This window comes from Nematolebias whitei, chromosome 13 (genome assembly GCF_014905685.2).
Source record: "Nematolebias whitei isolate Nwh7 chromosome 13, NemWhi1, whole genome shotgun sequence".
Classification (NCBI taxonomy): Eukaryota; Metazoa; Chordata; class Actinopteri; order Cyprinodontiformes; family Rivulidae; genus Nematolebias; species Nematolebias whitei.
Genome location: NC_056510.1, coordinates 16,431,909 through 16,459,863, shown reverse-complemented (window position 1 = coordinate 16,459,863; position 27,955 = coordinate 16,431,909). Strand labels below are relative to the sequence as shown.

General features: G+C 36.4%; 1 protein-coding gene across 1 annotated transcript in view; it reads right to left on the bottom strand.

The window, feature by feature from the left end:
• cps1 (carbamoyl-phosphate synthase 1, mitochondrial) overlaps positions 1–27,955 on the bottom strand; it is an 80,995-nt gene that overhangs the window by 19,606 nt on the left and 33,434 nt on the right. The window contains 14 exon segments of the mRNA XM_037686138.1: positions 1,514–1,626; positions 1,802–1,861; positions 4,426–4,524; positions 4,663–4,737; positions 9,233–9,403; positions 9,703–9,792; positions 12,570–12,677; positions 14,262–14,339; positions 15,745–15,820; positions 17,590–17,657; positions 22,990–23,184; positions 24,309–24,490; positions 24,839–24,902; positions 25,041–25,106. Of these exon segments, the coding sequence (XP_037542066.1) occupies positions 1,514–1,626; positions 1,802–1,861; positions 4,426–4,524; positions 4,663–4,737; positions 9,233–9,403; positions 9,703–9,792; positions 12,570–12,677; positions 14,262–14,339; positions 15,745–15,820; positions 17,590–17,657; positions 22,990–23,184; positions 24,309–24,490; positions 24,839–24,902; positions 25,041–25,106 (1,445 nt within the window).

Sequence of the window (27,955 nt, the reverse complement as noted above, 5' to 3'; positions counted from 1 at the left end):
CCCCATCCTTGTTTTCAGTATTAAGTACTTCTAATGGTTTACTTATGTATATTTCAGTTTTATATTCACTCAAGGTAATGTATAAGTACAGATCTCTAGATAATCATTGCATGTATACTTAAAGTAACAAATAATACCAGTGACTAAAAATGTGCCAAAATGTGCATGTGTACACGTGGTGATCAAAGTGTACTTACAGCACCTTTTTTCCCTTCTCGGTTTTGCAGATGGAAAAATTAAGTATTTTCTGTTTGGAGGTTTTTTCTTTTTAAATGTGTAGTCTCACACACACACAGCAACGTCTCACTATTTGGTCAACTTTCCCTCAGACCAATATGCCAGCCTCCTTATACAGTATGTTCACGTTACAACATACCTGCATGTCTGACTTGGAGAATAGGTTGTCACAGACAAACTGAAAATGCATTTGTCGACCCTCTGGATTATAATTACCACAAACACAGCTTATGAAATGCCAACTTTTGCTCCAATTAGAAAAAGTCTAGTACAGCAAATTATAAGTGATTATAATGACATGTGTTAACATGAAGGTATTGAGATCAACAGAAAAGTGGCTGAGGGTTGACAATTACTAGTTGAATCTCATTTTACCCCAGGACTAAACAAATAAATAAGACTCAAGATACCTTCCTGGTTAAAAAAGGAACAACATGGTGGAAGCTCATTCAACATTTTTGTGACCACTAAAGATGAAGTATATATATATTTATAATTCTTTATTTTCCCCACCTTAAATTCAAATTTACTGACCTGGAATGAACTATCATGATTGGGACTCACTTATATTACCTGGTAAATAACTCACAAGTCATAAATTATGACTTTTAATTACAATTTTATGTGACTCTGAACATGAGCAGGAAACTAAACCTCTAGACACGATCAGATCTGAGAACTGTCCTCTCAGTGAAAGCCCTTGGTAATGTCTGATTTATTTAAAACACAATTTAACTTTGTGTTCTTTTAAACATTAATCTAATGGAACTCACCTTTATTGTTCCTGTAAAACACTTTGTAATATTAAGAACTATGCGGTACACACATATTTTATCCTCTTTTGACATATCAATGTACTTATTATCCCAATCCCCAGATTTATTTTTTATTATTTATTATTTAAATCCCATGTTTATTTTTGGTCAATGAAAGGACTTCAGAGTTTTCCACCTTTTTTGACTTTTTTCATATTTTGAGAAAAGCAAAAAAAGTTTGACGCTTTAGATCATAATGCAGCACCTTTTGATTATTAGAGATACAATTCTTGAATTTAATAAATAACAGGTAATATACTCATTTCACCTTTATTTCAGCAGTAATAACCATTAAGAACAAATTCTTATTTACAATGCTGGCCTGGCAATTCCCCAAACAAGTTACAGGAAACAACCACCAAGCTTGAATTCAAAGCTTATATTCAAAATTGAACAAAAGCTTGTTTAACGAAGGTCAAAAAGAAATACTGTAAAATAAAATTTAGTGATGATCTGCCAACCTTTTTATTCTGGGCAATGTTGTGTCTCCATCCTTTTCAGTTGGCCAGGCGACTGGAATGGCAGGAACATCATTGGCACACAACCAGGCAGAGGTGGCCTCAGTGGCATAGAGCTAGACACCATGTTTGGGAGCAGCACAACACAAGCACGATGTAAATAAAACATTAGGAAGACACATTTTTTTATGCTGTTTTCTTTCTAATTCTTTAAAGAACAAATGTTTACCTGTTAAAGGAAAGGATTTGTAATTTTCAGAAAATGTTTGATCCGTAGGATTCAGCACTCACCTTGAAGCCTTCCTCTTTTAGTTGGTGTGCTGTAGCTAGGAAATTTGGTCGAAACGATTGCTAGATGACAAAAAAAGGAGGCACATTTGTTTTGGAAACTCATGTGATGGAGGCTACAGAGTTTTTCGGTAGCAAATATGTTTATGTTCATAGAATGTTCATTATTCCATCTGCTACTTTTGCTTCAAAGTTACGAAGATTGTTTTTAACTCTAAAGTCCCTGCTTTGCACATTTCATAATACTGTATTTTTTGGACTTTAAGGCGCACTGGATAATAAGGCACATTAAGCAAAACAAGTTCATTCTGACAGATTTTTGAGCACCATGTACCACATAAAATCAGTTCGAGGTCAGTAAGCACAACCAGAATTAATACACAAGGCGTATCGGACAGAAAATTAAAGGATTTTAAGTGTGCCTTATAGTCTGAAAAATACAGTACTCTAAATATGCTTTCAGACTGGATAACTATAAATAACAATTTTTAGAATGTTAAAGTAAATTTAAGTATAATTATTATTATTTTTTAAGTTTCCAAGTTCTTATTCTGTGGTTTAAAACATTAAGACCCTTTTTACTTTCCCCATTATTGTGTATTAAAAAAAATTGCTGTTGCATGAGATTAATTTTATGACAGAATGTGATGTCATTATGAAGCAGAGAACTGGGTGGCAGTATTTACTGAATCTAATCAATATCCTCATGTATGAGTGATATGGTGTGTGAAAAGTGCTGAGGTTTAGCTGTCAAGTGTAAAACCATCTTCTCTGTCTTCTTTTATGTCTTCCCAATAACTAAACACATTTGCTCCTCTCTTGCTTTTATCACATCCTGTATACAGGAGGACTCCATCCCTGGTCCTCGTGGCTCACTGTCCTGCATGTTTTAGCCGTTTCCCTGTGTTAATACATCGGTTTCAAATAACCTTCTCAGAATATCGTTTAGCAAAAAGCTTGTTAGCAAAAAGCTTGTTAGTGTCTCATTTATTTGTGATGAAGCAGGAAAACATCGAAAACATGCAGTGTACTGTAAGAGCAGGTCTGATTCTGTTTACAAGCAGCCATGAGATGGGTGCCAATGTGTGATTTTTGGGGAAACTGTATGCATTTATCGACTGTTTAATTAAATGTACTACAGTAGTCCCTTGTTTATTGCGGGGGATCTGTACACTGAAGCCCCGTGATATGTGAAAAGCCACGAAGTAGGAATAGTAGTACACGTAGCAAGTAGTAGTTTATTTTAGTATTTAAAGTGTTTCCCCACACTCTTGCAATATTCTAAACAAGGTTTAAAGTCTAAACGCTCTAAAACAGCACAGAATGTCATGACTTCTGCTCTCCGTCTCTGGCTGCACACTTAGCCACGCCCACTTCTCTGCTCTGCATGGAGATCAGCAGAGATCAGCTGATCAGCTGCAGGAGGAAGCCTCTCCCACAGCTGTGGGCTGCACACAGGTGCAGCAAGTGCTAAATCATTTAAAATAATTTATTTTAAATAAAAAGTCCATGCCGATCGTGCTGCTCATCCATCAACCAGTCAATGTGTGTCATGTCCAATCTTATTTTGAAAAACCGCGATAGAGTGGATCCACAAAAAAATGAAACGTGAAGTAGCGAGGGACTACTGTATTAGCAGATAGGCAACAATATAGTTTGATCAGTAGCAATATTAGTTTAGTATTGTTTTATTGATAAATCTTTTAATCATTAGATAATATAAGGATGTCATTGATCTTGACAGAGCCAACATTATTTATATGTGCAGTGTGCCTAAACTCTGCATTAAGTAAACAGTGTCTGCAGAGATGATGTGTGCACTGTACAAAACTAATAGTTTAGATTAAAGCAGATGAAAAGCAATTTAACAAAGTGACAGTTTTTACAGACATTTTGAAAAATGTGTGCATCAAACTGTGAACACCATGTTTACTGTGTGAGCGCACTGCATCTATAAAACATTTAAAAAACATCTTAGACCTTCAATTTAAATGCTAGAGGGAAACCAACAAATCAGTTGGCCAAATAAATAGGCATATTTTATTCCTTTTCTTTTAAAACTAATCAACACCAGTTTAGCCAGAGCATATGAAGTCAATTTAAAAATGAGCATGCAGGTGACGCCGTGCTTTGGGTGATTGTGTGTCTTGTGACGTCTTGTGATTCTCAACAAAGATATTTATGTGTTTTGTCTTTTTTCTTTTGTTTTCAGTCAACCACCAACAGAACACACAAAAAATTCTGACAGAATTACCTTACACTTTTCTATTACTCTTTAGTAATCAAATATGTATACAGACTGCAGGTCAGAAGCAAGGTCATTGCCATGATGACATCATAACTAATGCCTTCAGTAGTCTTTTAGGCTTCTCGGATATAAATAGATGCATGTGTAATTATTTTGTTTGTTTTCATTTTATTTAATGACTTAAAATTTAAACATTCCTAACTGGTTCTAAGCACCTTGACATTTCTACTATTGACTATCACATACCTTACATTGACATGGATATTATTATTATTATTTATTAATTATATGTAACATGCATTTGATGTCTTATGAACAGGGTGCAGCAAAAGAAATGTGAACAGAATGAAAGTAAAATTCCACGTAGCTGTTGTCTTACTTGAATCCCAATCAGGATGCCCTTCTGCGGCAGCTTAAAACCTGTGGAGAGAATAGCCTTCAGGAAGGCTGAATAAATGTTTGGTCCGAAACAAGCTACCTGAAACAGAACACAAATAGAAACACGTGCAAACTGTGAGAAACATTGATTTTTCAAGTTGCATGTAGCAGGTCAAAATGAATCAGTTTTGACCTGGGCTGAATAATAACATGATGAGGTTTTTTGCAATGGGCTTACTTCTCCAGTGGAAGCCATTTCACAGCGAAGCACGGGGTCTGCATCCCTCAGTCTTGGCCAAGAGAACATCGGTGCCTGGTAAAGGAAAAGGCAAAGAAGGATTTATTTTACTAAAAAAAATAGAGACTGGTGTGTAAAATTATAAATCTTTAAGCCTTTTCCTCTCAGAAACTTCATGGGCATGTTATCTCCAGATGAGAGGGAAACGGTAAAAGAACAACATCAGGGTGAGTCAAAAGAGGAAAGGAAGTTGGTAGAATGAAGGGAATAAGAGGGGAAACAATGGAACAAGAAAAAGAATAAAGTTAAAAATTGTAAGAACATTGAGAAGAAAACAAGTACAATAATCATAAAAACATAAAACGGAACATGGGTAAAAGAAAAAATAATCAAATATAATTAAAAGAAGATTGAAAATGAGGACAGGGGAAGAGAATATGAGACAAAAGTAGGAAAAATAGATCAAACTGAAAATTTAAATATAAGATAGGAAGGAGAAAACAAAAAGCTCAGAAACATGAATGGATGACACTATCCTCTTGCTATTGTGTTGTAGAAAAAGCAAGAAATGCGGGGCGCCATGTGGGAAGCCATTCTTAATACTCCATTTATAAAGCAGACAACCCTTATTACCTTGAAGAGAGCAAGAGGTGGTGCTGTGTTGTGTGGTTTAAGTGTCCATTTACATACACGCACACACAGAGGCAAGGCCCACTGGGAAAGATTCATCCTTGAAGCCAGCTATCTAATCAGTAAATGTAATGTTAGCATGCTAATGTACGAAGGAATGAAGAAGAAGCACACAGAGAAGCAGAATGGCTTATCATGCCTTTGTTTAAAGAGTCAGAGACAGACAAAGAGGAAACCAAAAACGAAAATTAAATAGAAAGAGAAGCATGTATTGATAGAATAACAAGAAGCAGGAACTTTGAATAAGAATTCAAAGCAAATAAAATTGCACATAAGATACAAGCAAAGATTTATTGTTTATATATCATCTGAACTAATTTCAACTTTCACAAAAAAAAAAAATAAAAATTTGCAGGTTTTTCTTCTCAGCTATTAAACTAAGGTAAAGAGGTGGAAAGAACATAACAGGTGGACAAACAAGAAAAAGAGCAAGAAGCAATTAAGGCACAAACAGAGAATCATGAACACCGAACAACTGCGAGTTTACCGGTGTTTGAAAAAGCCATATCCATGTTAGAATAGTTTGTCCTATTTGTTACTATCACAATGACTAATCTAGCCAACCACATCCTACAAATATATAAACTGTTCTTCTTAATCTCCTAATATTATGCTGCCTACCATCTCCTGAGGATTATTGTGAGGCTTCACAAAATGAGCAATGTTATCACGAAGCACCAGATGTGCTACAGAAAGATATTTTCTCCTAACATTGTTGTTCACTGCAGGCACACCTTGCTTGAGGTGGAAACGGTATTTAAATGTCTCAATGATACCAACTAAAAACGTCTAGTTTTATTGTTAATTCCATTAAAAAGAATGAGAATGTATTTAATTTTTTTTTTTTAACTTTTAAATAAGGAAATACAGAAATTACAGTTTTTTTTAACAATTCTCCTAAATTTTGTGTGCCAAGAACAATTGAATGGTTGATCTGGGTGGATAATAAAGTAGTTTTATAGTACAATGGGGCGGTTGTGGCTGAGTGGTTAGAGCTGTCGTTCTTCAATGCAAGAGTTGGGGATTCAATTCCACCAGCAGTTACATGCCGAAGTGTCCCTGGGCAAGACAGTGAACCCCTCATTGCCTCCCAAGTGTGTCCCATCAGTGTATGAATATGATAAAGCACTGATTATTCTGTGTATAGATATAGTAGAGTGCTGTATGAATGGGTAAGAGAGCATCCTGTGCTCCATCATCAACGTGTGGCATGGAGGCTGCACAGCTGCAGAAAGAAAAGCTTTGCAGAGAGTGGTGAAGGCTGCACAGAAGTCTGTTGGAGTCAGCCTCCCCACTATCACAGACATCTACACCTCCAGATGCAGGAAGAGGGCCACCTGCATCATGAAGGACCCCACTCACCCAGCACAGACTTTTTTTCCCCTCTCCCCTCTTGCAGGAGGTTGAGGAGCATTAAATATAGAACCACTAGACTGAGGAACAACTTCTACCCTGCAGACTCATAAATCCTTAACTAGGATAATCACAGTGAAAAAAAAAATAAAAAATGACCATAATACCACTTTAATTGGTGATATGCGACTTATCTGTGCTGCTGATTATCCATGATTAATGGTTAAAAAGATAACTCATTCAGATTTTGTAATATATTTTTCCAGCCAATAGTGTTTTCTGGAAGAACTGAAAAGCATCATATTCTGTTTCTCGTACTTGAATGTTTATTTCATCCTCTTCCTTCCATTAGTATTATAAATCCAACCCAGTTACTGCTCCTTTGAGTTTATACTGTATAAAAACATAAAGATTATACAACAGGGACTTGTTAGTGAAAAAGAGAAGAAAAAAAAGAGGCTTCAAACAAAGCAAGGGTGTAAGAAAACAGGCAGCAACAGTGAGGCTGTAAGGGAATAGGGCAGATAAATGATGATCTCTCTGGACAGCAAAAACTTGTGCCTTGAGATGATACAAGGAGGAAGAAGGCTGAAATGGATGAAATATTGATCAAACACACTTCAGGCTACTCAGAATGGAGACATAACGGAGTGTTTATAGTGCCGACCTGATGTTGCAGCAGTAATGTATTTAACAGTAAGAAAGAAATTAACACTTTAGTTTAACAGATTCAATATATTGTGGCAAGGTTTCCAGCAAGGCCCTAATCAGTCAGGGGTATGAAAGCATTATACACCAAGTTTAAACCCTGGAAGCTCTTTAGTCAGGCATCTGGAGAATTCCAAGCACCTATTAATATTCCTCACCAATGTGCAGACTGGAAATTGAAAACTTTAGGTGGTGGGGAAGAGTGGGGGATTATACCTGGATGATTGGTTCTAAACTACAACTATTGTTACAAAGCTTTGTTGTAATTAGAGTGAAGAAAAAAGTTGTGGGACAAAAAAAAAAAGCTTCAGAGCTGCCGTGGACACGTAATCTCTCTCACACTCAAGCTAAAAAGTAAGTCAGCAAGAGAAATGTACCTACTACTATTAGACTTATGCAGAGGGATGAGGATGAAGTAGTAATTGCTTTTCTTTTCATGGGATCAAATGGAAGCTGTACTAGATAGAGCAACCTACACTAATTAAGGTACATGTACTGTATGTTGTCATCTTCAAAAACCATTCTCTGAAGAGCACCAAGTTAAAAACAGCTCAAAGCAATACTTAATAAAGACCTTTAGGCTTCAAAGTCTCGTTTATACAATAGGCAGTTATTACCTATGAACGCACAATTGTGCTTTCATAAGGAGCAAAAGTTTGTAAAAAGGTGCACTGGCAAGCACCTAAAGCTTAGAAAGAGTGTTAGAACAGAGAAAAAGTACCAGGAAAACAAGCGCTTGTACAAAAGCAAAACCTTGAATGTTCATTTATGAAAGATGATACTTTTTCATTCAGTGCTTAGAGTGGTTGCAACATCCTAAGACACACAATATATAGTCAGATTTCAACAGTAGAAGATACGCAGCTGTTCTCTGGTAAACATCTTTGCTAAATCCTCACTTAAAAGTAATTTAGTGCTATATTAATGATTAAAATCACTGCAGCGGAGACTTTTTTACCATTTGTAATAAATGTGGCCTAAAAAACAAGTTTCAATGTCAGATAATAAACTCATCAAACCTTGAAAAGGGAATTATCTTTCTTAATTTTTTTTAGCGAACTAGGGTATTTTAAAAATCAGTTAATCGAGCTGAAAAACAGAAATTGAAAACAATGTTAAAAAAGGCAACTCCGTTCCCAGTGTCTTTATATTTATCTTTAACAGAACAACAGTTGCACTAGTGAGAGAATCACTGTGGTTGAAATGTGAGGACATGGCTTCTGCCCTTTGAATGAAAACCACTTAAGCCCAAAGTACAATCACATGGGACAATTGAAGGGGCACTTGATGATGATGAGCACTTGAGGCTGACTAAAAACCACTAAGGCTCGCTGCAAAGACAATGTGGCTGAGAAAATGTCAACTTTACTCTTGACAGGAACACTCAATGACCAGCTGTGTCTGGTGCTAGCCAAAGGAGAATTTAGGGTGGGCAGTTGGACTGACTAGAGGAGCAGAAATAAAGCGTTTTGATTGAACACCGAGACTTTAAGTGCTTAACTGTCTGTCTGGAAAGACAACAGGTCAATAATGATATTACAAAAACTTGACCTTAAATTGCAGTGTGCACTTTTTATTATTTTATTATCAGCAGTGGAGTTTCAGTACAAATGGCATTTTTCCTAAACCAAAAACTAGTGCTTTTTTTTTTCTTTCAAATTTGACATTGTATGCTTTATTTGACTTGGAGCAAAAATCAAGTTTTAACTGTCTTAATCCTATTTATTTGACGATATAAAGTAATTGTAAAAAAAAGAAAAAAAAAAGTACCCTTGTTAAAATGCAACAAATTTCATAAAAGTTAGAATATATTCCTTACCTTAATTCCTACGTAATCTATGGGAATGATTGGTTTCTCTAGTGACGGAAGGCTGGACTCATCCATAGGCTCTCCCACCATCACTTTGGTTGCCACATTGATAAAATCCACGGCAATCGTTTTTGAGACAAAAGGGAAGGATCGTGACGCCCGCAGATTACACTCTATTACCTAATAATACATATCACAAATACATTTTATTTTAAAGAAGCAAAAACTGCACATCTTTCAAATTAGTGTAAACACAATGCACTTGAATGCTAAGTAATGGACAGAAGCACATATTTTCTGTATCTGCACTGTAGCTTGAATGTAAAAAATGGGAGCATTACTGATTATTGAATCTATCCGACTGCACAAATCATTCTGAACATGAAAGAGTTTAATTTGTAAGTAAACAGAATCCGATGCAGCCTGGTGTAAAAAATGTCAATCTGTCATTCACTCATATGCAGTGATATAATACCTACCATGACATCATTGCCTTTAACCAGAAATTGTGTATTAAAGGGCCCTGAAATTTCAAATGCTTGTGCAATTTTCCGGGTGGCGACTTTAACCTGAAAGCAATGAAAAAGAATATACACTTAGAATAAATATGAGGCTGCCTTTCAAAGTTTCATGGCACGTAATGCTTATTTTAAATAACGGTTAAAGCATTTGAAAAATAAAACTTTTTTATGGTAACATTATCCACCAAACAGCTTGACTCTAACATAAATATAAGGTGGGCACTATGGATAATTACAGTACAGTTAATGATGTTTATATATCATATAAAGAGTATTTTAATCTGCCCATTTATTATTTTTTTCTTCTGCTTTTGCCCTGTATGACAAATACATTTCTCTGCCTCAGCCGTTTTGCAGGATCTTATAGTATCTTAAACCAGTGGTTCCCAACCCTGGTACTTGAGGAACACCATCCTGCTTTAATTGTTTTCCTGCTTTAACTCACCTGATTTGAATGAATGGGTGATTAACAGGTTGCATAAAATGAGGAAATAATTAAATCACTGAATCAGGTGTGTTGGAGCAGAGAAACAACTAAAATATATAGGATGGTGTTCCTTGAAGACCAGGGTTGGGAACCACTGCTAAATGTCTCACAAGAAAATGAGGAGTGAAGGGATTCCTAAATAAGCAAAAGGTGCAAAAAGAACAAAAATACTTAGGCATGCTATTCAGATGTGTTCATATTGGATGGTAACACAGCTAACTGATGAAATCACTGTTTGGTGGTTAACTGGGGTTTTATGACACCACCAAAACTAGAACAATATTGTGAGATTTGTAATGCTGCTGGTAGAATTGGTAATGCCAGTAGTGACTCTACTATAATGAGATGCTTAAGAAGAGAGTGGACATATAATGACCCAAAGTGACAGTAAGCTTATAAAGATATTAACATGAACAGTTGGTTTTATGTCTAAAACTGCACAGGCAGTAAAGAGTGACAATTGGTCACTGGACCTTGGAGGATCATTGCTATGTAGCTTGAAGTATTTAACTCGCTTTTAGCCGAAGTGGCCTGACCCATGTTTTCAATTAAAGTGGCCGTGGATGGTTTTTGAACATAAAATACAGCAATAAATTGTTAGTGTTAAGGTAAGCTACAGATGCAGATACACTTCCTGGCCAAAAAATAAGTCACCACGAGAAAAAAAGGTCACGCACTAATATTTTGTTGGATCGCCTTTAGCTTTGATTACGGCATGCGTTTGCTGTGACATTGTTTCGATAAGCTTTGTAATGTTGGTCTGTTTCCATCCAGTGTCGCATTAATTTTTCATCAAGATCTTGTATTCATTTTGTATATTGCTTTGTGTGTTGCCTGTTTTTCTGTCTGTACAGCACTTTGGTTGGCCTTGTCGCTGTTTTAAGTGCTCTATAAATAAAATGGTATGGTATGACTAGGCACTAGGCATGATGGGTGCATCTTTTCACCTGCCTCTCTTCTTACAATGATGTGCCCATCACTCTGGAACAGGGTAAATCTGGACTCATCAGACCACATGATCTTCTTCCATTGCTCCAGAGTCCAATCTTTATGCTTCCTAGCAAATTGAAGCCTTTTTTTCTGGTTAGCCTCGTTGATTAGTACTTTTCTTAAGGCTTCACAGCTGTTCATTCCCAATCCCTTGAGTTTCCTTCCCATTGTGTGTGTGGAAATGATCTTACTTTCACTATTAAACATAGCCTTGAGTGCTACTGTTGTTTTTCTTTGATTTGATTTCACCAAACGTTTAAGTGATCGTCGATCACGATCATTCAGGATTTTTTCAGATAATTTCCCATGCAGTAATTATCCAATAGGAGGCTTGTATCTATTTGCTTAGTTAAATCCAGGTGGCAACTTTTTTTGGGCCAGGCAGTGCATTTTCCACACTTTGTGAGATTGAAATGCAAAGATCTCATGTTAAAATTGTTTCAAGGAAAACCATAAATGGGTATGAATGTATTTTCAAAATCTTGTGGCTGACAAATAACACTGACATAATCTACTTTTTAACATTTTATCATATTTTGTTTTGCAAAACTATTATTAGAAGGAGTTTTTGCAATAAAGCACCACATTAGAATATAACCAGTATAGGTCATGACTTGGGGCAGTGGAGTGAGCTGAATGAGTTTGAAATGGACATTTTATAAAGGACAATGATTCAGTAGCCTCTCCTTAAAAAAATGTTAAACACAAACATGATTAAGAATATTCATCAAATATATATATATATATATATATATATATTTTTTTTTATGTCCAAGATCAGACATGCTTATTTGATGCAGAGTTTATATTTAATCTTGCATCTTGACAGATCCTCCGGCACAGCATTGCATTTTTGGAATGGAAGTGACATATTGAAGGTAAAAACAAACTCAAGTATCAATCCCATCAATTGATTTGGGCCACATTTGACTGCAGTGTGAACGTAGGTATAGAGTTATTTGAACAACTGATCTTAAGTCAAAGTGCCCAACCAATAAAATATATCCTTGTTTTGTCATTTAACTGTAGAAGTTCAGACTCAAAACACATGAAAAGCATTATATGTTTAAATAGGTTCAACTCAATGTAATCAGATTGTAGTTACCGACTGTGGAATGGAAAAGCGCATGTTGCTCATTCGCATAGGATTTGCACATTAAGCTATAAGGCAATTAATTGAAAGCAATGCATATCTGAAAAGAAGCTCATTTTAAGTAAGCATTTATTAACAGTCGTGACACCATGCAATGCAATAAGGGATATTGTCTTGTGATATTCATGAGACCCTTGCTGACAGAAACTGTTGCTCAAAACTAAAACATTAAAAAATGAATGTGACTTAGCTAACCTTCTCTAGAGCTCCCTGGCTGATGGTTTGGGTTGGAAGCATCAGTGTTGCATCTCCAGAGTGTACCCCAGCATCTTCCACATGCTCCGTTATGGCATGGACCAGAACCTGGACAGACACAGTCACAATAAACAAAACAAAGTTCAAAGCAAGTTGTGGCTCTAAACAACAAAAGCAATGACTTATTAAATCATAGTTTCACAGCCTTGGTTTGATGATTAAAAGAAAGCATCTGGCATGGAAGTAAGTGACCTCCAGACTTGATGTTTTTATACAGGGTATAATAAATTGTACCTACATTAAATGTTATTGTTGTTCGAAACCAATGGATGATTTATTGTGTATTAGGAGATTTTAAATTTAATAAGAACACTATTTAAGAAAACAAAAGTCTCTGTAGAAAAAACAAAATGAGGTGTTTTACAAAAATGTCAACTTTGGACATGAAAAAAACGTTCTGAATCCACACGTACATTTTATGAATTGTTCCTATTCCATTTTTTTTTTAGATTTCCAATTTATCACTGAAAAAGTATTTGCTAAAACACTGCATATCCTTACCTTGGAGCTCACTGTGGAAAAAGGAACAATGTGAATGGATATGCAGTCAAAAGAATAGCTTCAAACATTCCACCCAAAGGAGAAAAGATTTGAATCTCCAAGAGACTGCGCAATCTTGTGTCTGTAAATGAGCTGCTGTGTCATTAGCTCATTTGAACGGTTGCTAACCGCAGCATTCATTAGCACTCTTCAGATAGAGCCTGTAATTAATACGTATTATCTCGAACTTTTTCACTTTCTTACACACACAAGTAACGAGGGCTGTTTGGTATTCACTGAGTGGACGGCTTGTTAATGTGATACTGAAGATAAAGGAGGGGTTGTATTCAGAGAGGACAGAGTGAAAAAATCTACCGTAGAACAGGATAGCCCACGTACAATCTGACACCCTTGAAATGACTCTCACAGTCTGAACAACAGAAAAGCAGACAGGATGTTCAGGATGTCACCTAGTGCAACTCTGTCTGCAGATGCAGCTGAACTACTTGAAGCTATGCCACTGCATGTCACCTGAGATTAGGTGTGTATCTCAATAAACTTATTCAAATGATTGAAGCATGAGAAATTATTTTCTGTGATATAAAACTTGCCAACAAAACAAAATACATTTGTGAGGACGAATAATTCAATGAAGTATAACCTAATAACATATAATCTAAAAAACAAAACAAAAAAAAAGTATAAACTTTTCTTTTTTTTTTTATTTATTTAGCATTTTATTTATGTCAACAGATCCACAAATCTTACTTGGCTGTAACATGTTTTCTATTCAGGATGAATTGATCTTTCACCTAATTCAACCACTTTGGATACCTGCACTCTATATACTATATATACCCGAAGTCTCCCAATTAAATAAAGCACAACAATAATAATAAAATAATACCAAGCTACATAAATAAATAATTATATAACCATTATAAAATGAATATTATGACACAGTGAATTATGTTCAATTTAAGACTAAGTCATTTCTAGAATGTTACTAAGGGCAACATAAAACCATGTGTCAGATGTAAGTTGTTATGACAAGTAATGTTTTAAATATAACTCAACAAAATGTTCATAAATTTTATGCTGCGTTGATGCTAACAACGACGACAACGACAACAATAATAATAATAATATTACCTTGCCATTCTTAGCCACAGCATCTACTTCTACTTCCCTGGCTCCACGTATGAACTTTGTGATGACCACTGGATGTTCCTGGAAGAAATGCAGACAATTTTTTGTTGAAGTTATGGATACAGTTGTACCTCAATACTTCGTGGTTCGACTTTCGCGGACTCACTCTTTTGCAGGTTTTCAACGTAAGATTGTACACGACACACGATTGGCAATGGGGAAAGACAGACCCCACCCCTCCTTTCTCTTTCTGAGGCTGACTGTCCTCAGAAAGAGAATGGAGGGGGCAGGGGGTGGGGTCTCTCTTTCCCCATCGCTACTGCTAAGGAAGCAGGGTTGAACAGATCAGATGAACAAATGTAGAATATCGGAGAAAATGCTTAGGTGGAAAGATAAGAGTAAATCAGTTTAAGGGAGAGAGTGGTTGTGCACGGCTCACTCAGGTATAAGACGTCTTATACCTGAGTGAGCCAAACGAGCAGCATGGATTGTTTCTTTAAAATAATCCAAGTGCAAACCGAACCGAACCTTTAGTCCCCCTCAGCGATCACTTAGTGGGCCGGACCGGGAAGTGTCCCAGTGCTCTCGATAGCCAGTCCTATTGGCTCAGTAACTGTAGAATCAGTCTGTCTGCTCTCTCTCTCGCTGTGCTCTTTTAGAGCGTTTGGAGAGTTTAGAACATTGTTAAGAACATTGCAAGAGTGTGGGAAGGGTTTATAAAGCCTTTATATATAAATACCAAAATAAATATAACGTCCCTACTTCACAGATTTTCACCTATCGCGGGGGTGTCTGGAATGTAAATAAACCCTGTGATAAGTGAGGGACTACTGTAATTCTAAAATAAATGTTTATTATAAAGACATTATTCATGTCAGTTCCTATTCAAGCAAAACCAGAATGTATAATCAAAATAAAATCATTAGGAGTAGGAGTAGACCATAATTAGTTTGTAATTTTGCACATTTGGTGGGTTTGAACCGTCTTTTCTAAAAAGTAGAACCAATGGTAAAATTAAAATAATGTACTTTTTTGTTTAAAATTTTATGAATGATGAACAATATATACTAAGCATTTTTTAAACTGTATCTGTTAAAATAGATATATAATATCTAAGACTTGTAAACTTTTGAAACCAAGATAAACATGCTTTCTTGGTACTCTGAAGCTGTGCATGCATCTGTGCTTCTAGTCCCAGGCAGGGGTTCTAGTTGCCCACAACAACTTTGGTGTTTAAAGAAGAGGATGTGACAATTAACACTAACCAACAGCCTTGACCCTTGACCAGTTTTTTGCATTAGTTTTAATTGAAAACAGAGGGAACAGAACAAATGAATTTTGAGAGGAGGGACAGGGTTGGTGAGAAACTTGCTAATTTAAGAAAGTGAAAAATGAAAAGTGATGGTGAGACATAAGAAAGGAGACATATGTCAGTGTGTCCATTTCACATGTGCAGACATGTACTTAAATCTAACACTTATCTCACCTGAGATACCTGTGTAGCCTCCTCCAGGAAGCGTTTCATTTCTTCTTCTCCATACGCAACGTTCATTGCAGAGCCACTGGCGAGATTCAAATGGCAAACGATGGGAAAGACAGAGAGTGATGGAGCGAAAAACACAAGGGCACAGGAGATGAGGAGAAGCGAGCCAACAGGAGAAGATACAAGCTTCAAATGATTGTTCAAAACACTCATTATCTCTATTGCATCACTATTACCATGGGGAGCAAGGTCTGGAAACAGGCAAAATAAGGAGCGAGAGAGAGCAACAGAGAACAGCAGCTATTTAGGTCGAAAAGCACTTCAGGCTCCTGAAAATGAGTTCAGAACTTCATCATTAAAAATACAACAGATTTAGGCTAGTTTTGTTGTGGTTGTTATTTTGGATTTTAGCAGGGTTATCATCCTGTTTGAAAAGAAGGGTTTAAGAAACAGGACAAAGTAAGGCCATAGGCTTCAGTCAGATCTTGATTTTTTAAACGTCTGAAGCTCTGAGGGAGACATATGTGCAGTCTCTGAAAGTATAGTGACCTTCATCAGTGACAGATGATTCCTCGTGCATTTCTTTTATAGAATGGCATTGACTTAGATGGCATATTAAGGCATTTGGTTGACTTGGATAACATTTTTGCATTAATATTCTCTGGACATCACAGTCTTTCTTTTCCTTTTACGTAAGATAATACAATCATCTGTTGGTCTAAAACAAAGGCTGGTCCAGTCAAAAGTCAATAGAACAGATCATAAGCCTGAAGTTTACACTATGCTCTCTCCTTATAGAAATTTTAATGAAGAAGTCTGAAACCCCTTTTGTTGTCATTTTGCTCAGCTGTTTTGAACAGAACTGGGATATCAGAGGTAAATGTTTCCATTACCTGAGATGAATACCAACTTAAATATGCAAATAAGATGCATTTGTTAGAGTAGGCCATTTTACTGGTGAAAACATGCAAAGACACCATGTTTGGCATATGCATTTATGACTAATTGTGCATAACTACTGAAGCCTAAAAGAACTGAAAAAAATATATAACCACAAAAGAGCAAAAGCTGTAGGAATGAAAACGATCAGAAATAATTTTCTTCTTTCAAACACCACAGAGAACAAGGAAGAAGAGTTCTCTTAAATCATTTAGCTTTAATCACAACACAGATTATTATTCCAGTTTAGATCATTAATGTAACATTTCTTTCAACGTCAAAGTGAACTCATAACACACAACTGTCATCCTTTAGCGTGGCAGTTGAGGTTTTAAATTTGACCAGATTTTCCTCAGATGTTGCTCCTTCACATTTATATACGTTTTAAAACATGACTATTTCTCAAGTACTAAATAAAATACACAAAAACATAACAAAAAAGAGCTAATTTCCAAAGGAATAAGGTTCCAGGGGCACAAAAAGTCCAGCTGAATTCAGGGAGTCTTCCTGACATCTGCTGGACAGATGTTTTACTACATGGTTCCAGGGGCATTTCTGTGAATGTTAGTCATTAATCTTTATAAATAATATATAGTTTATTCATTTAGCAATAAGTCTGATAATTAACTATGAATTTAAATTATTTGCATTCATGCCTTAACCGACCAAGATTTGTTTTTTGTTAATAAAATAATTTGAAATAATATAAAGTGTTTGTCCTTGCAGTTTAAACTGCAAAAAATTCCAACAAACAAAACATAATAAAATATTTCACTAATAGATTCACATCTGATAGTAAGAGACTACTAACAGGATAAGAAAATAATATAATTTGCAACCAAAATATATAAATTCACAAAACATACAGAGGTTGAAATGATAGTTGATAGGGAAAGTAAGAACATTTACCTGAGCACGTAAGAGGGCCGTAGGAGACAGGGGTAACCCACCTCGTTGGCGAATGCAAACGCATCCTCCTGTAAAAGAACATCAAACAGCAAATGTATCATAAAGTCACCGATCTGACACAGTACAGAACCCCTGAAACACACAAAGTCCAAAGTAGCATCACACTAAACCTCGATAAACTACCTGTATATCTTTTTTTAATGACGTCCTTGTTTGGTTTTAGTAAGATTTCACATGTTGCAACAATTGTTTTAGATGTGTAACTCATAAGAAATTATCAAAACCTCAAAAGCATGATGGAAACGCATTCTGTGTGTATGTCAATATATATGTTGTCATGATCTCAGCTCTCTGCCTCCGGCTGCACTCTGCCACCTGCGAGCGCAGGAGGAAGCTTATCCTGCAGCTATGGGCTGCACACAGATGCAGCAGGTGCTACATAATTTAAAATAATTTATTTTGAATAAAAATTTCATGACGATTGTGTGTCATGTCCACTCTTGCTTTGAAAAACCGCGAACTTGACCGGTACTGTGGACATGAGTTAGTGATGTTAACAGTCTTATATAGGAAGTCTATAGATAAGACTTAGAGTTACAGAAAGCACATATTGTGTAAAATCATGAAACGCACCATTTCCTTTCAACACAGTGAAAGTTTGACAAAGCCTCACAAAACACATGATGACAAAACATCCTATGACTTCACAGTTATGTCATGAATTCAGAAAGCATCCCTGTAACACTAAGCATAAACACCAGTTAAGATTCTCCTGCTGCTAACAGCACAGTTACACTAAACAACCAATGAGTATATCTCTGTGAAGTCTGCTTTGACTATTGTTTTTATAGCAGAAGTATAAAATAGATGGGATGGGCACTCAAAGGACATAAAGTTTGCACCAAAATCTACAGAGGCCTGACAGCTTGATGGGTTGACTCTGTTATGACTGTTGAGGTGCAAGGAGGTGATGATGGATAGTGTCAAGTCAAGTCACCTTTGCCATTGCTGTTTTTCCCCCCCATTTAAAATTCTTCAGTATGTTACTGCTGCTTACATTTTGTAAAAACATATGTAGAAAATTCCCCAATCATGTGACAAAAACAAACTCTTTTTTAGTTGTCAGCACTGTTTTACTTATCTTTCACCAGCATGACATCCCCATAAGAAGAAGAATTACTCGGAAAAACTAAGCAGAGGCAAAGCCTTCACATGTCACTGTTTTGGTCTATCAGATGATGTTCTCCTGCTGTGATGTGTTTTGTGCCAGAGGGAGAACACTTTATAGTCTTCACGATCTTGTACTTTTGTAACAATAAATAGAAACTTGAAGATAATAAATCTTTAAGATCCTTAAAACAGGACAAATTTTGAAAAAAAGGTCGATACAAAAATGAAAAAGAAATTCTTAGTTATAGCAACAATGAAATCATCAGTATTGTGAAATTGAACATAACGTGTTAATGATAGCGGTAATCTTGCCCAACAACAGCAGCATCTTGAGCTCAGCCACAACTAGGCCTGTCACAAACAATAAATCAATTAATTGCATGATAAATGAAAATGATCAACCTCATTTTCATTTATTGGCTTTATCGTTTCTTCGTGTCTCTCTCTTTCTACTGGACGCTGGATACAAAAGGATCAACTCCGGTGCTCTTCACTGACCCATTCCTTTCTCTTTTTTCTTTCAAAATTGCGTTTTTGTATCGTTAAAAGTAACTAAGCTGAGAAGATAAGCTACAAGGGAAAAACCTCTGCCTTGTCGAAGCTACAAAATTCACAGTTGAAACCCGTGCCTTTGTCTAAAAAGTTTTATTTTCCTCTGCAAAAAGAAGCTGCAGACTTGTTTAATGATTTTTTTAATTAAAAACTTTGTGTGACAAATGCTATGCTAAAGAGCTCAAACCACACCGAGCGTCCGCCATTTTGAGAACCGAAAAACAGGAAGGGGAGAAAGCCCATGTCACGTCAAGGGGCCTCCCTCCTATTTTTCTTTAAGAGACACGCTGCTCGCTCCCGCACTATCCAGCCTTCAGTTCAAACAGTCTTACACTGCCATCCAGTGGTCAAAAAAGGTACTACACGCAAAAATTTACCATCATTTCTTCTTAAATTTGACAACTAATTATTGTCAAATTTCAAACAATATTGTTGTTTATAGCAATAATTTGAGACAATTAATTAAAAAAAAAATATATATATATATATATATACGGGCAGCACGGTGGCGCAACTGGTAGAGCTGCTGCCTCTCAGCGAGCAGGTCCTTGGTTCAAACCCCGGTCCAGGGGCCTTTCTGGGTGGAGTTTGCATGTTCTCTCCGTGCATGCGTGGGTTTTCTCCGGGTACTCCGGTTTCCTCCCACAGTCCAAAAACATGCATGTTAGGCTGATTGGTAACTCTAAATTGTCCCTAGGTGTGAGTGAGAGAGTGAATGGTTGTTTGTCTCGTTTGTCTCTATGTGGCCCTGTGATGGACTTGCGACCCGTCCAGGGTGTACCCCGCCCCTCGCACAGTGATTGCTGGACATGGGCACCAGCGACCCCTGTGACCCAAAATGGAATAAGCGGGTAAAGAAAATGGATGGATGGATGGATATATATATACCGGATTAGGCCAAAAAAATTTAATAAAATAAATAAATAAATTAAATTAAATTTAAAAAAATATATATATATATATTTTTTTTTTAAATCTACTGACGCTTTAAACAAAAACATGTTTAAAAAGAAAAACAGCCTAATTTAACCAATCAGTATTAGTGCTGCTAATGAAATAAATTGAACAACTGATTACCTTAACCTCCTAAGACCAGAACTCTTGCATTTGTGGATGCCAGGTTGTCCACATATGTGGATGCCAGGTCCTAGAAGGTTAACACTGAGCTACGAGTCATTTTAAAGCAGGCAACTCACCTGAAATTTTCTTCACACATTAGTGGTATTTAAGGTTGTATAATAATTTAAAAGACTATGCAATTAGACCCACTTGACATTTTAAAAAGGTGTCTTTGTGCTCAATCACGTCCTTGTAATAACACCCCACCCACTCTTTTAGCCTCTTCTAATTTCATCTACATACATTTTGAAAACCTACAAGAGGTACAGCTCTACTCTGCCAAGAAAAGGGCAATTCTAAAAAATAAAACCGATAATGTTGGCTCCCTTTAATTTATTCCTATTTTGACTTTTTCCCTCTACCCACTCAGTTTATGAAAGATGTAAGAGTAGAAATTGTGGAAAAAAGTCTAGTTGTTAGAGAAAGACTGTATGCCCTACTCCTCCTCCTCATCATCATTTTCATCATCGTCTTTTCTCCCAGCTTTGTCTCTCTTCAGGTTTAGCCTTTTTCCCCTTAATCATTAACAACTGTTCCTTCACCAGGTAAGGTACCATTTATAAATACAAAATAGCTTCCCAGAGCTATCTCCCCATGGCTCTGCTGAAGTTATTTCAACCCATTAAAAGCAAACTGGCTCTTCAAGATTGGTGCAGAAATAGAAAATGTAGGGAAAGTCTGAAGAAACACACTGGACTTATCTGTGTGTGTAGTAGATAATCGGTCCTCAGTGGTACATCAATACAAGACCAAACGTAATGGAAGAAGCATATTTTAACTGTAACTGCCAATATGCTGCAATTTTGTAGTCCACATAATTCCACAGGGCCTTAATTTTCATGGAGCCAGATAAGAGTTGAAAAGAAAAAAAAAAAAAAAAAAACATGATGTGGAATGTGGAATTGTGATTACCATATTTTTCAGACTATAAGGCACACTTAAAATCATTTAATTTTCTCAAAAATCAACAGTGAAACTTATAATCAGGTGTACCTTATGTATTAATTCTGGTTGTGCTTACTGACCTCAAACCAATTGTATGTGATACAACTGAACAATGTTGAGTGTTATTGTGAATGAGTTGAATAAAATTTGACTTATCTGACTGTTTTGTTTCGCTTATTGCGCTTTATAATCCAGTGCACCTTATAGTCCAAAAAATACGGTAAGTAGCAATGGCTTTGAGAAAGTCCAAATCTGTGTTTGTTTTATTTCTTTAAATAAATAGATCCACATCTATATTGCTTAAAAAATGTGCAAAGGTAAGAGAATACTATACTAACACTGTTTATAGTTTAAAAAGGTTAAAATATTGTTTTTCTTATTGTTGGTAAAATGTAACAAGACAGTTTAATTTGTCTAATATTCATTAGTCTTTTGTTTGATCTAAATTTGATCATCTAACTTAAGCCTAACAAAACTGTAGCCCCTTTCACAGACCATTTGGGTCTGACACCTTCTGCTAGCCTTAATGTCATTGAATAAGAAACTGAGGAGACATTAGGGGCTACGGTCAACCAGCTGCTGTTATGCCTCTGAATGACAGAGAAAGATGGTGAAAGAGTCAAAACAGTTATGTGTAAGGGTACCCCTGCTTGAGGGGGTGCTGTAGTTATCACAATCTGTGTGAACAGGCTGCTGCTAAATGTAGGATTGGAGATGTCCGACACTCATTTCATGCTTTGTGCTCCACATCAACACCTGCAACCATCTTGTTGTCAGGCGACAGCCCTAATCATTACACTGTGAAATTCATACGGGATATTACATCTTTGCACAGATAAGTTTTTCAAATAAAAGTCTGCAAGCAGGTTGATTCATACAGAAATTCACTTTAAAAAGCAAAGGTTAAAAAATGCAGATACATTTGTGTATGAAGGTTTTACCTCCTTTAAATTCTTATTTTTGGGATCTTCTTTAAGTGCTATTGGCTGTATTGTTTGCTCAGTAGCAATGCCTAAAGTTTAGGAGATCTACAGCAGCTCTGGTACAAAAAGCTAAAAACACTATAGTGTTCTTGACCCTGGTCTGGTCTCAACTAATACTCCAGATTTAAAAAAAATAGAAGGGAGAAAAAAGTGAACTTGTCTTTATATTGTAGAAAATTATGTTTTTCTGCTCACTGCTGAGTTACTGAAAGGTCTTAAAACTCAAGATCCTTTTGTAAGCAGTCATTTTTTTATCAGGTAGTATAAACTAATGAACAAAATCATTACTTTGCTTTGACATATTGTATTGCACTGAATCTTGTTGGGTTGACTCAAACTCATATTGAAGTGCACCAAATTATGTTTACGAGCTGAATCATACTGTGTTGTGTTGGTTTTTGCTGATCATATGTTGTTAATAATGTAATAAATCAGACTTGGAATTATTCCGAGATACTTTATGTATCATACTGACCACACAACAGAGATGCACAACCCTTGTAACTATTCTAAATAAATCTAATTCTAAATAAATCTAAATAGTAACTCGAATGTCTTCATGACTTGCCAAAAACTACAGTAATAGCCTCAAAATGCTTAAAGTTTTTGTCATTTGTATATTTGCTCTCACCAGTGAGCTCAGCGCCCTCCAAGGGGCTTGGGCCACCTCAAGATTATCCAGAATACTGGAGAAGACAGAGCGTTCCTCTGCCCTGTCAATCTGCAGAGGGCTTGTCCCTAGAATCTTCACTCCATTAAGGTGCAACGGCATGGCCAAGTTGTTGGGAATCTGACCTCCTACTGACACAATGCTACCAGAACAGCCCTGTAGAGTAGAGAAAACACATATGATCACATGCAACACAAGAAAAGTGATGGAATAGAAGAAAAAAATAATAATAAATAGAATAAACAATTAAAAAAGAAAGGATACTAACAATACTGTGGTATCTTAAAACAGTATCTATTATGGATAAATCAGCTTAGATTTACATAAGTTAGAATTTTAGTTTAGGTTGATAACTGTGAGTAAATGTTATGCACACTAGTCATAGAAACACAATTGGGTGCATGAAAACTAGACCAAATCTGTATATGCTTTTTGAATAACTACATGCAGCCTCTTTTTCTGTCTAGGTGATCCAAGGAGGATGCTGTTTCCATGACAATGCCAGGTTGTATCTCTTCATTATTCATGGACCTGCTCTCTTGCTCCTGTCCAGGGGTTATCTCCATGCTCTAATGCTGTATTTATCACACGCACATACACACACATATACAAAAGCAAGAGGGGAATGTAGCTGTAAGAGAGGGATTGATGGTAAGGCTGTGTCCCTGAACTAACAAACACTTAATCACACTGTGATCCCATCACTTCTTTAACTGGATTACAATTCCTCTGCAGGGGCAATTCAGTGGACATTAGTATGCCCAAACACATGCACTGTATACGCAGACACCAACAGATGTAAACAAAATAAAATGTCAGTTGTAACATCCATGAACATGTTTTGACATATTCTGGGTTAGGGTTACATTACAGTAAATACAGTTTAAATCTGGATGCAACAGTAAGGTAAAAATAAATCAATGAAACAGATTTATAAGCAGATATACAAATTTGAAAAGGTCAGACATCATTAAAAGCCACCCTAAACTCATACAAGTAGTTTAAAACAATTGTCTAATATGTTTCTAATTTTGGTAAAATATGTTATTTTGGGTGCTTTTAAGTCTAACTTAATTCTGAAACATAAGAAAGGTGTGTTAGAAATAAGCTGTAAAAATACTGGTGAGTTGGATCAAGAAACAGGGTTTTAGTTTTGAGTGAACAGATAAAAACGTTGCAATTGTTTCAATTTTTTAAACAAACAAAAAAGAAAGAACAAATACAACATTTCTATTTTGTTCATAATGATGGCACATAAAAGGAAACAGTAACAGACAAACCTCCTGTTGGGTGATATCAAGGATGCGCTCCAGGGTCAACTCTTCAAAGTAAAGACGGTCACACTCATCAAAGTCAGTGCTGACAGTCTCAGGGTTGTGGTTGACCACCACAGTCTTCTTGCCCATTTGTCTCAAGGCTCTGATGCTGGACACTGCACACCAGTCAAACTCAACACTGCTGCCTAGTGTATTACACAGTGGGTAAACAGAAGTATGGCAAACACAAAAAGGAGTTCAGCGTTTTAGCATGGCGTATAAACAGCTGCAGAATGGTGATAATTGTTAAAAACACACTAGTTACTGTGTGTTGCAAGTTTAAACCTAAGTTGTACAGATCTACGTACAAATTGTTATGTGAAAAGGCAAATCCTTTGAAAGAAAAACTTTTCAGCATTAGTATAGATTAAGTAAAATATGTATAAAAAAAAAAAAACATATAAAAAAATAAAGTGACTAATTTTCTAAAAAAATTGAACAAAATTAGTATTACAGTACAGTGGTATGTTATAAAAGTGTAATGTGGGACTCACCAATGTGATAAGGTCCACAACCAAGAACCATAATTCCCTGATCTTTGAACTCTAGATCATGTTCCTGGTGGTGAAGACAAATTGACAAAACATCTTCAATAAGTAGCATCGAGAAAACAATACAGTCTCATCATACACATACATATGTCCATGTTTGTCACATGGACTGAAATAAAAACTTTTCCTAATTGAGACAACATACCTGACCATGATAAGTACAATACAAGTAGTTGGTCATTGCTGGGTACTCGGCTGCTAAGGTGTCGATCTAGAAAAAAAAAAGAAAAATAATAGGGCAACATGGATTCAAAGAATGAAACAATTTTTTTTTTTCTGCTGTTCTTTGCTTATTTAGCCCGGACAACTAAACTTAAGAGTTCTTTGCACTCTGAGAAATGAGTTTACTCTCTGAGCATCAGTTTACATTCTGAACATAAGCTTCAAGCTCTGAATCCATGGTCAGAGAAAGCAGAGCACAAGAGCAAAACATATTTGAAAAATGAAAAAAACAAACAAACAAACAAAAAATCTATAACATTTCTTAAAAATTCTCAAATCTATCCAGGGGAAAACAGAACTTGGAAAACATTGTGTAAACTATAGAGCACAGAAATTACAACCAATAGTTGTCATCTAAAATACAAAGTCCAACAATATACAAATTGACTTCACTCTTTGAATGATGTCTATAAAGTTTGAACATCTTGTTTAACTGACAAATCAATTCCTGTTGATTTGAATGTCTCAAGGTTGGTCTGAGGTTTATCCACAGTATCTTGAAAATTGTTTTTCACTTCTATTTAAAACCTCTCACGTTCTGAGTAAAGTGTAATTTACAATTTACTGAACATTTGCCTAAATGGGGGTTTTATCCTGTAGAGTGGGATGCAGACAAACTTGTCTACATTGCCTTTTGAAATCACAGACACGGTTTGAGCTGGTATGATTTATTTGCAATTTGATGACTGATCGTGTCACTATTTAGGCTGAGCTATCAGAATAAGAATAATAACAATATCAGTTCCGCTTTAGAAGAATCTTGAAGATCATTTGTGTCGACTTCCTCAATCACTCAAAATTATCTGAAAAATATCAGCACATCAAATATCTACAAAAAAAAAAAACATAATACTATACAACTGCACAAGCAAGTGCCCTGATGCATGCTCAATAATCCATCCATCCTTTATCTTTACCCGCTTCTTCCTTTTCAGGTCACGAGGGGTCACTGGTGTCCATATCCAACAGTCACTGTGCATGAGGACAGTACACCCCGGACAGGTAACAAGTCCATCACAGAGACACACAGACACAAACGAGACAAACAACCATTTTAGTCTGTGGGAGGAAATTGGAATACCCGGAGAAAACTCATGCATGCATGGAAAGAACATGCAAATTCACCCAGAATGAAACCCCACCCAGAATGAAACCCCAGCCGGGATTCGATCCAGCGACCTTCTCGCCAAGAGGCAGTAGCTCTACCAACTGTGCCACCCTGCTCAATAATCCAAGTAGATAAATCTAACAAGATTGAGTCAAGTCTTCTGGACAGATTCTTCAATGTTGAAACATTTTGTGTTTTATCCAAAAGAGCAGTCTGAGGAGCTGCAAGCAGTTTTATAAGCAGCACCTTCTCATGGTGGATCAACCAGTTTGCTGGTGACAGCCAAAACTAGTTATTCACATGCAAAAGGAAGACCATCAGCCTAATGACTGATTGTTAGACCCTGATGGCCGCTTGCTATTCACAGGGGGTTGAGTGATAATTGCAATTACAACATTATAAGAGAGTTCATGATGAAGGAGTTCTCGTCACAAAGATGGACTCCTTTACTTCTCTCTCAAACCATCATTCCTCTCCATCAAGGATGTGAACATCTTCATCTCTGAAAGGGAGACCACAGACTTTCAGATGAGTGTAAACCACAGAGTCCTGGACTGATAATGTTGCTCTTCTGTGCTGGGCCATCATTTTGGCCAGTGGCTGTTTAGTTTTCCTGATGTAAGACTGATCACAGCCCTCCTGGCTCTGAACAACATACACAACATTGCTCTGTTTGTGCCGGGGGACTGGATCTTTGGGATGAACCAGTCTTTGCTGTAATGTATTTTGGGGTTTAAAAGCTACTGTCATGGTTAAAAAATAAATGTCAGTTTCTCTGAAACTCCCACCACATGTGGAATGACCACTGGTCTGGGTTTCTCATTTTCACCTGATAGCTGGCTGGAGTCCTGTTTGGGTTTCTCCTCTGCTTTCAGGAAGGCCCAGTTAAGATATCCACATTGTTCCTGGGCCTTCTCCTTCTGCCTGGCTCCTGAGTTAGTGGGGACGCTGTCCGCTCTGTGGTACAGAGTCCTGATGACTCCTAACATGCACTAGAGGGTGATGGAAGTCAAACCATAAGTACTGGTCTGTGTGAGTGGTTTTATAGTGCACATCCATTTACAAATGTCCTCCATCAGAGACTGAGACCTCACAAGCCAAGAAAGCCAACCTGCCATTTTTTACATTGTTTCATGTGAACTTTATACATTTATCCACAGAGTTGATGTGATCAGTGAAATGTTGGACTTCCTTCCCGGAGGATCTGACTCCACCTTGTTAGATGTACAAGCAAGCATTCTCTGGCTTGTTGTAGGCTAATAAATTATATTTTATGCTTAGAAACTTAACTAAACGTTTTAAATGATTTTATATCTGATCATGCCCCCCGCGACCCAAAAAGGAAGAAGTGGGTTAAGATAAGGGATAGATTGATGGATGATATTTGATCATGGTAATAATCGGAGATGTGTAAGTAAAGCAATTACATTCTGAATAAAGTACATCTTTAAATCAATAAAACATACATGATTGACAGTTTTATAGAGTACAGTGGATGATAGAAGGAAACATTTTAAATAACCATCAATGTTTTACCTATTTTGATGTGTAAGCAAGTAATTACAATGTATATAAAAGAAATGTCAGCAGCTTCTTTGCAATCTCAGTGTGTCTGAAATTTAAAAAGTAGCATAGCTATAACCTTGAAACCTCCATTTTTTTTTTAATACAGCTCGTTTGTATTTGAGGCCAAAAGAAAATAATGTGCGTGTATTAAGCTGTCAGAGTCT